Raw genomic sequence first — 10,344 nt, 5'->3', positions numbered from 1 at the left:
TGTAACACACAAAAACAAAGCTTTCAACGGCACTTATATTTTACAAAACTAAAGAAAATATATTTTCTTACATACCCTTTTGAATACATCGTGATTCACACAGGAATCACACAGGAATCATGCAGGAAACCGTCCATTTCCAACCAGTGCCCACTGTAAAGTCTTTAATATAAACCTTTTCAACAAGAACACAACAAATCAGTCGTTGGATGTAGGAGTTTGCCCTGAAATCGAAGGATTGACGGTTGAAGCCCCGGCTCCGACTTTCATTGTCGTTGTGTCCTTGGGCAAGACACTTCACCTGCATTGTCTACTGATGGTGGTCAGAGGGCCCGGTGGCGCCAGTGTACGGCAGCCCCGCTTCTGTCAGTGAGCCCCAGCTTCGGCTACAATGTAGCTTGCCACCATCAGTGTGTTAGTGTGTGCGTGAATGGGTGAATGAATGTAGTGTAAAGCGCTTTGGTCAAGTCTCTTGACTTGAAAAAGGCGCTATATAAGTACATGCCATTTACCATTTATAAGGGCAACAAGAAGTGTCTGAATCACATACATCAGCCCAACAGAAAGAAAGAGGAGGGAGCTCAGGACCTGAGCTGCCAATCTACAGCTAAAAATTATTTAAAGTGGGGTTTTTTTTTAAAGCAGATTTGCTTGCTTTTTTGTCTTTTTTTATGGCATTCTGTTTATTATTTTAGCTTTAAAAAATTATCAAAATAAAAATCAAAACATGTTCAATGTGCTCAAACTTATAAGTTCAGAGAGGGATGAACTTATCATTTCCCTGACTTTACAGATTAAGTTTGTCTTTAATCTTCTTCTAATTCTAAATAGACAGGATGTGTTCAGTGACTATCAATCAATGAGGCAAAAAGCAGTATGGCAACTGCCAGTGTAACTTAAGCAGATGGAAATGTGAAATGCTTGTTGTAACTGATGTGCAATCTGTCATAACTGACCTGATTTGTTTAATTTAGTAAGAGGCTGGACCAAGAATAAGGAGAGGGAAAATTAATATAGAAGCTTTATTGTGAATTAATACTTTTTTTTTTTTACTTTCAACATATATCTGTATTGTGTGCAGCACATGGTGTAGAGGTAGAGCCAGTGACCATATACAGAGGATGTCCTTTAAAAGCAGTGATTCGAAGTTTGCACAGCTACAGCAAAATAAAGACTACTAATGCCTAAAAAAGTGAAAAAATGAAATATATATATTTACCAAGTGGAAGAATAACTTGTACTGAACTAGATATTTTTTAGTTCAAAAGACTTTCAGATTCAAAATATTTGCCAACTTCCCAGATTACAGCAAATCAGGGCAGCATAACTCCCATTTTAGATGATATAGAAACACGGCATGCTGTACAATTCCACGTATGTGTGGAGGAAGGAAATGTGCCAGTTTAATGGATCCTAGAAGGTAATGCATCATTGCCTGAACACCAATTCAATCAAAGCGTTCCAGTATTAGATTTAATCTGCACTACTGGGACTATAGAACTCTCAAGAAAACTAGCAGATATACAGAATATTAAGACAAAAACAGACCTTCAGAGGAGAGCAGCCTGAAAGGAAATGAAAGCAAGGCTAGCAGTCAATCCCAATTTAAGGTTTGTATAAAAGAGCAGACCTGACATCCATCCCTTCAAATGTTTGATTTATGTTACTCTGTTTAACGTGAAACAGCTTAAATCAATAGCTGGTCACTGAGAGGCTGCGTAATATAATTAGTTTTACATTTTACTGGTATTGAGTCATGTCCCAGGCATCATAGGTCTTAAGTAGCTCGACCATCCTTCTCTGTCAGACCAGCATGACAAAAGAGGTCCTTCACACACAGTCACATGTTGTACATTCTACAAACATCTCCAGTAAAGAATAAAGATAAAACTATTTTGGCACATTAAAAGTTAGGAACCAGTATTTCAATATTAAATCTCTTTTTTTCTCCTAAATGTTTTGTCTATTTTATGTTGCTGGTTTCTAGCTTTACAAACGAAACACAAAAAAAGACAGAATCGATCTTTAGATTCATTTTTATTTGTTTGAAAATTAAGAAACTATTCTTTTATTTACCTTAGAAGAGGCTGGAAGATCACGGTGATGTTCCTCGCTCCTGGCTTGCACACAAACTTCATTTCTCCACCTTCAATCAGGTTGTCATCAGCACCACCTAAAACACAGGCAGGGAGTGGGTTTCTATTGGTAAGAAGCCACTTTTATTGTCTTTGTGTTCAACCCAAAAACATAAATCATAAAACTGACTCTTCTCTGGCATTGAGAAAGATTTAGTTATATATTTCCAAAAACAGAATATAAGGAGCTTTATTTTGTGATGGAGGAGGTGGCAATTTAGCACAAATCTTTGTTTACCTTCATTATGCAAAAGTTTGACGACAAAAAACCTTCTGAAATCATTAAATATTGTTATGAAGTAAACCGATAATTCAGATTCATTTAATTTCTAAATGATCATTACATTTTAATAACATTTTCCTTATCTTGATTTATTAATAATAATCTTCTGTTAGTGGACCTCTGCACCATTATTAAAAAATATTGGTTGATAGTAAGTATAGAGCAAATAGGGTTTATTGGATTTTATCTTAGATTCCAATATATTATAACCACCCTAAAAGCAATAAAATACAAAATTCATTCTACTAATATAGAGTAAAGTCTTCCTCTGTTGTCATAGCTAACTGTGATGGGCAGTGGGTTTTTAGCCTCAAACCACTGGCAATAATCAATACTTTTAATCAAACCTAGATTAGTTTAAAAGAAGAAAAAAAAGAGGGTCCGAAGATTTAATCATTGCAGGGGTACAGTACACCCATAGCAGACACATCACTTAATCAACATGGCTCTCCATCACAAATCTAATTGCATCTAACATGCTCACTCCCCTTCACGCCCCTGCGTCAGTGTGTGGGTGAACCCTCCAGCCAACGGGGTTAATCAGAAAATCATTGCCAAGTAACATCCTAGGGGTGGGTGAGTCTGCTGCAGAAAGGGAAAAGGTGAGATCACAGGGGAGACAAAGGACACCAAAGCTCATTACCTTCACTCATCCAGAAGTAATCAATAGATTTGACAGAGAAAGAAATTGCCACTTGTTGTCGATATGGCCAAACACAGAGTGAAAGGAGCTATCTGTGTGCATGTGGGCCCGCACAAATGTTTTCAAAGAATATCACGCTTGAGCTCATGCACATGTGTTTACATATAAGTCCATCAAAGAGATGAACGACAGCTAAAGAGCAAGCAATTATGATATATTTACTATTAACAGTTACAATACATTCACATTGCTCAATAAGATTGCATAGGAGAAAATTGAACAAAAGGCAAAATGCTGATGTATTGATGGTTGAATTATTAAATATGCATTCTGTACTTTTCAATGGTCTGTGAATGAAATTCAGACAAGCACCCAGCGTCTGTGAAAGAGCAGTTATTCCCAACGCCCAGTCTGCGTGTCATTTGGTGTCAAGCTGCACAAAAAGAATAAGCAACTTTCATTATTTCCTGCAGGTTTATTTTTTCCATCTCTGGTGTTTAATTTTTAATAAATTTCCAAATTTACAGGGCTAGTGGTTAGGGCACAGTGTTTGGAATCCTGAGGCTCTGAGTTCGAGCCCCACTCCCACAGACTGCCACTCTGGCTCTCTGAGCAAACCCTTAACCCCACTCTGCTCCCCGGGCGCCGCATAATGGCAGCCCATTGCATTTAACCAAAGGGAGGGGTTAAATTCAGAGAGAAGGGGGGTTACAGAGGAGGTATGAGAGAGGGGGAGAGACATGTCGCAAAGGAGCACGGGACAGATTGGAACCCAGGTCGGCCGTGTTGAGGACTAAGGCCTTCATACATGGATTGTGTGCACTAAACACTGCGCCATCGAAGCACACCCATTTGGCGGGCTATTGATATACCTCGTCGAGAGCATCGTAGATCAAGTGATCCCTCCCGATGTAAACTCCCGCCTTCTTGTTGCAGCAAAACAAGTTCCCTGCTTCCACTGAATCAATGCTATTGGGAGTAGTTAGCAGGTTGTTTTCAGACACTTTGTTTTTCTCCGTGCCTTATTTCAAAAGCATGTTTAACGTTACCATAGCAACCAGAGGGTATTAATGCTTGAGACCGGTCCGTGAAAATATTGTCTGACATTAAACCGGTGCAAAACAGGTTGGAGACCACTGCTACAAAAGACCGTGATTATTTAACAATAAAAAAAAAAGAGGCAGCGATGACATCAAAGCTGAAGGTGAAAGGCCACAGCTGACCGAAGATATGAGAAAAGTCAGTCTAACATTTGCTACATTCACACCTTTTGGTTTTCCATAAATGGGTTTGGTTTATGGGTTCACATATTGTGAAATAATTAAATAAAGTGGAACTTTTTGGCATCACAAGAAAAAGAACATCATCCAGACTGTGTGTTAATGGGACTGTCTGGGACTTATTTGCTGCTTCAGGACCTGAACAACTTACTTAGAATCGTCAGTTCTGCTCTATAGCAGAAATATTGGATGGCTATTTTTGCAGCCAACTGTGGGATGGCCAGTGAATCGCAATAGGATTTAATTACTTTTTCACATAGGGTTGGTTTGGAGGGTTTGGTTTTTATTTGGTTTTTTTATTTGTTTTTTTTTTCCAATTTAACTGTTTATAATTCAAAATCATCAAATAAGTAGAAAGAAAAGGAATCTACATATGTGCAAAACATTTCCATGAGCAGAATCAAAAGTATATATAAATATATGTTTGTTTGTGTGCATATTTTTCTTATTCTGTTGTTTCCATTTGTTGCTTTGCCATGCTTTGGTGGTTATTATGGACTTGTAAAGCTCATGTACTTTGATATAAAACCCTACAGTAGAGAAGCCTATTCTGTATTACCTGGGTAGTCTGCCTAGTCTTGCATTCAAATGCATATCGTTCCATTGTTCCCTGTGCAGGTCTCCTGAATACATTTCTAATGGAACAAGTTTCATTTGACAAGTGTGGCAGACAACATCTTCCGTATTTTCATTAAAATGACAAGAGAAGCTTTCATTCCCATCCCTTGCTCTTCAGTCAAGGGTTTCTGATCTGTTGCCGTGAAATTTCCCTGCACGGTGAGCCCACTTTCTTGTTGCTAAGTGCAGACAAAGAGATGTGGTCCAATTCTCTCAAACTTTGTCTTTCTCCATCACACTATCCATTCATCTACCTTCAGTGCCAATTCAATTAAGACTCAATTGCAGACTCCAAAACAAAGCTGCCGCCAACGCACCCATCCTTCTTGATTCATCATACCCTCCACTTTTCTCTTTCCCACTCACCGATCATTGGTGTCAAAAGAGCATGCAAAACTTTTGTTTTGTTTATCTCTAACTTGCAACCATTCAACTTGCCATGAATAAAAATCAACATGTCACAATCTCTGGGGGAAGGTGGCGGTACTTGTTTGCTCCGAGAGCCACATCCAACCGGAAACTGGAAAAGACACACAAACACATGCCGTGAACAGACTAGCGTTTATGCATTCCCAAATGACGGCGACCAATTTAATTTCATGCTCTAAACATCTGCATCCGTGTCAGACAAAGGAGCGAGATCCGACGGGTCTGGGACCAGCTGCCAACAGGGCATGGCGCTGATGAATATTAATTAGAGGTGTTTTAATATGCATGGTATTTTTCAGAGCTGCCAAGACGTGACAGGGTGGCTCTGTTTTTAGGTCAGGATGTCACCAAACTCCAGCCAGTTCTGTCTCGACACAGCCCACTAAAGTTTGATTTTGTTTGTGAGAGCCAGTTTGATTGAATCTGTGTACTCAGGTTGTGTGTTTGTGCCTTTTTGTGTCTCCGGAGATGAAGTCTGATTTAGGATTAGCGAGGGGAGCGTGTGGAGGTGGCATGGCACTCAATGGGATGGCAAGTGAGATGTGGGCAGGAAGAGGTGACGAATTCTAATGTAGCCAAATCTGCCTGAAATCCCCCTTGAGGGCCACAGCTCTGTCTGCAACACCTGTCCATACACCTAAGCAGACATGACACACAGCAGTGCATAATAACAGCCCTGCATTACAGAGCAAAGGCGTATGGATGCTGCATCATATACACACTGTTTGTGATTTTAAATATGGCAAAACCCACCTCGACGGAATGTGAGATGCAACACCACAAGCTAAAACCCACTCCCACACACAGTGACACCCATCGAGCCCCCTGTGGTGTCTAACCATGCACTCCCCAGCCCACAGCTAATCAAGTCAGGCAGTGACTTAGTGAAATTGCATTAGCAACACTTTCCTAGGTTTGATGAGAAACAGTCTGATCCTGTGATGAATTTCAGCGCTCCCCGGTTTTAGACGAGCAACGGATGAACTTGTGATTCCTTCTTTAACAGACTTCTACGTCCCCTGAGAACACAAGCGTGTCTGTGTACATTTAGAAGTCTGTGGAAAAGGACGAGATAAGTAAAGCCACCGTGGTGGGCAGAGGACGGGTTTTGATCCCTACACTTCAAACGTGTTTGCAATGCAAATTTAGGTGAAAACAGCTCATAACAATATTCAGATTCATGTTCACCTATGCAAGTACATATAGTATTAGCCTGCCTTGCAAATAGCTCTACCCATTGAACTTTTTCTGCATACCCTATTATACAACTTCTATATATTTGATTTGAACTTCCACACAGGTACTTTTTTCCCTATAGTATAACAAAAATCAAAAGAATTTGGCTTCCACAAATACTTAGTATTTTCTTAAAGGATGGAGCTGCAACCACCATGTAATAATGCGAAGAAGGTACCGTACTGACCCGAATATAGGACGACCCTGATTATAAGAAGACCCCTCTTTCCAGCACCAGTTATTAGGAACAAAACAAAAAGACCAAAAAGAAAATAAAAGACTAATAAACCAAATTTACTTTGTTTGAAGAAACTATTTTATATTGAGGTGGAAAGAATTTCAATTAAATAATATTGAATTTAAAATTGTGTGCAATGAAACAAAAAGTAAAAAAACAAAGTGACGCATTAAACTGAAATCTTTTAACACTTCAACTCGAATGCAAACTGAACTTTGCCCACAGAACGTCTCAATAACCTGCATGAGGCTTTAACTCAAAAGTCCTCTGCCTCGCTGTCACTCCTACCCTCACCCTGCATCCCTGCAATTTTTTTAATTAGCTTTGCTTTAACTGTTCGTATGTTTCCGATCTTTTTTCAATGTGCCATCTTGTGACATTGCACTCCATAACTCCGCATTTCTTTGCTGCATGACAGTTATTTGATGCCTCTGCTGCGTTGACCACCATTATTATAAAATTGCCGTCATAACTCCACTTCAAATGTCTGCAAACATGTCAGACTTTTGATCCGCACCGTTCTGGGCAGCGACTCTCCATTTCTGGCATCTTTGTCACTTCTCCACTGTTGTGATAGACAACAGCTCCATGAGGTCACTGGCTTTACAAAAAAAAATGCCGTCCTCTGCCGTCACGTTCGTGTAGCGACACCAGACAACTGTCAGCCTGTAATTGGTTAGTCCTCGATTATGAGACAAACCCATATTTTCACATAGTTTTGAACAATAAAAAAAGAAAATTGTCTTATATTCGGGCCAATACGGTACTTTAAAGATTATGTAGGCATTGCTTTTGTAAGCAGTCCACATCGTTATGTTTAACAAAACCATAGCAAATGGTTTGAAAAAATTGCCAATGGCCTTTTTTTTATTTTTTAACCACGCTTCTATGAATAAACCGAACCCCCAGATGTAAATCTTGTTTAGAATAACAACTGCTTGGTTCACTCCCTCCATAATTTAAGATTTTAACTAATTGTTTGGGCAAAGAGGACACAAATAAAGCCCACACTTCTCAGATTAAAAAGAAAATAATTCTTTTTTTTCTTCCTTTTCCCCAACCGACAGATAAATGCTACTTTTTGTTGGTCTATCCTGAAAATCCTAATATAACACATTCAGATCTACAACTGCAATGGTAAGTTTAATACTTATGAAAGGCATATAAGTTTTGAATTTAACACCTTTATTTGACTTGAATATAATCTTTGAAAATGTGAAATGTGTTCAGCAAACATTGCTAAAGGTTGGCATATTTTAATTCCTCCAACACTGTTTCAGTTCGAACAAGATACAATACATGAAATTATTAATATTTATTCTCATACTGTTGTCAAACCAGCACTGACAGATGTGAATTCATAAAAATTAGAACCCCTGAGATGCATTGTGTGGCACAGTGACACATTCAATAATTAATACAACCATATTTACACCTGAATTTATTTATGCTATAACTTATTTATGCAATGTATTCTCAGCTGTGGGGTGGATTTGATCTTGAGGTTGGTGAAGCAGCAGATACCATTCCATCAAATTAGTTTTAAAAATAGAAGACTCTCATTATGCCCCAATCAGACACGAAGAAGGTATGAGTGAAAGGGGATCCATGGAACTGACCAATGATTTATGAATTATTAACATAAGGACCCATCTTATTATTTCAGCGGGTCCCAGTTCTGTGAATAAGCAGCAGCCTGTCAGTATGAATGCACATTCAAATGCAGCTGATTTGTACGTAAAGAATGCCTGGATTGATCATTGCAAACTCGTTTTCATAGCATAGCAGCAACAGACTAATGAGACTGTTGAAGGTGAAAATTGGATTATCATATTCCCAACTATTTGCACAATATTAGCTTGAAATGTGCAGAGCTTGCAAGCAGCAGATTAGGGGGCTCCATCAAGAAAACAAACTACCCTCTTGTGTTTGCACAAACACACAATTTTCAAGAACAAACTGAAAAGTTAAACTTCTGTAAAAAAGTTTATATTTTGAATGGAAGGTACAACTTGAATGTTCCTGAAGGAGGATTTGTTTTATTTTTAAAGTTGGGGGCTAAAAAATGATAATTATATTGCTCAAAAAAGGTCCAAAAAGACAGGTTAAGATGTATAATTAAATTCCAAAAACATTTTTCTTTAAGGGTCTATAAGGTGAAAGCAGCCACTTTTTAAGATTAAGTTGCTACAGATAGCGCTGGGAGATGGAGGACAATATCTATGCTCTATGGGGCATAAAAAGTCTGAGAGGAATCAAAGACAATGCTTTGAGTCTATGAAATGACCTTTTTGTATGACTTTAAATTCTGTTTGCATGAAATTATAAAACAAAAATATTTAATTTGATCTAATTCCTTTATGTCAAGCAGACAAAGTGACATTTAAGAAAATCTAATTATTACCTATGGAAAATTAGCATCAGCATTTCTATTTGCCATCATTCGTCTTGGAATTAGAGAATTAGAGCTTTCACTGGAGATAATCCTAAATAAATAATTTCAGGTAAAGGCTTCATACACGTTTATTTTCATGTTCTGTCTGTTATGTTTCTTGTGCAAATCAACGTAACAATGACCGTTTATAGATTAGATTAAGCTGATCCGGGAATAGTAATATTTACTTTAAACATTACATGAAAGTGACTTTAATCTAGAAAGAAATAAAACCCATTTATTGTTTGCGGTAAAAGTGGTTACCACATCTGTGAACCTAAAAGGGGCAGTTAATACAATCGTTACAGTATTTGTGGTGCTTTTATCCAAATTGCTTTTGTTGAATGAATTTAATTCCTTTTCTGCAGCCCACTATCACCCATTGGCCTTTGGAGATGCTAACAAGATGTGACATTCTTTTGTTCTTGGTAAAACAACAAAGTAAGCAGGATATCAAGGTGTGCATGTGGATGTGTTTGAAGATACAGGAGAAACAACCACCCGGAAAACCATGTGCCATCACATCTTAGATTAGACCCAGCAGGGAATCAGGCAGCCTCGCAGCACACCTCTACATTACTGGAAGGACTTGTTGCATGCCAGGCATGCCAGAGGTGTGACTGTGCAGTTAACAGCTTGGCTTTTACAGCGTAGATGTCAAAGTCACTTCAGCTGCAAGATCCGCATGCCCTTCCTCCGCCAGACTTCTCCTCCTCCATCAATTTTTCATTTGTTCTTCTCCAATCAGCGAGAGTGAGATTAAAAGTAAACACAGGGGTGGCAGTCAAAGCCGCCAATTATGACAGGTCCAATGCTGATTAAAATTAGCCTCAGGCTCAGGAAATAAACCAAGCTTCTTCTCTCTGATTAAATGTCTGCACTGAGTAAACTATTACAGTCCTCTCCTATTCTCCATGTGTTGTCCTCCGCCTCTCTTTGTCTGTTTTGGATCAAGATTACATTTCCCTCTGTGTGTAACTGAGCAAATCTCAGAATTTGCCCTTGTCAATGACTCGTCACTCAAAAGGATCGAAGTGACAAAGCTTGG

General features: G+C 38.7%; 1 protein-coding gene across 1 annotated transcript in view; it reads right to left on the bottom strand.

The window, feature by feature from the left end:
- Positions 1 to 2,034: 2,034 nt before the first annotated feature.
- Positions 2,035 to 10,344, bottom strand: part of exoc4 (exocyst complex component 4) — a 53,209-nt gene continuing 44,899 nt past the window's right edge. Inside the window, exon 11 of the mRNA XM_015398604.1 lies at positions 2,035 to 2,173. Coding sequence (XP_015254090.1) covers positions 2,073 to 2,173 — 101 coding nt within the window. The 3' untranslated portion in view covers positions 2,035 to 2,072. The remainder of the gene's footprint in view (positions 2,174 to 10,344) is intronic.

This window comes from Cyprinodon variegatus, unplaced genomic scaffold (assembly GCF_000732505.1).
Source record: "Cyprinodon variegatus isolate N-32 unplaced genomic scaffold, C_variegatus-1.0 Scaffold944, whole genome shotgun sequence".
Classification (NCBI taxonomy): domain Eukaryota; kingdom Metazoa; phylum Chordata; class Actinopteri; order Cyprinodontiformes; family Cyprinodontidae; genus Cyprinodon; species Cyprinodon variegatus.
Note: the sequence above shows the minus strand (reverse complement) of the source record. Positions and strands in the feature narration are given on the sequence as shown.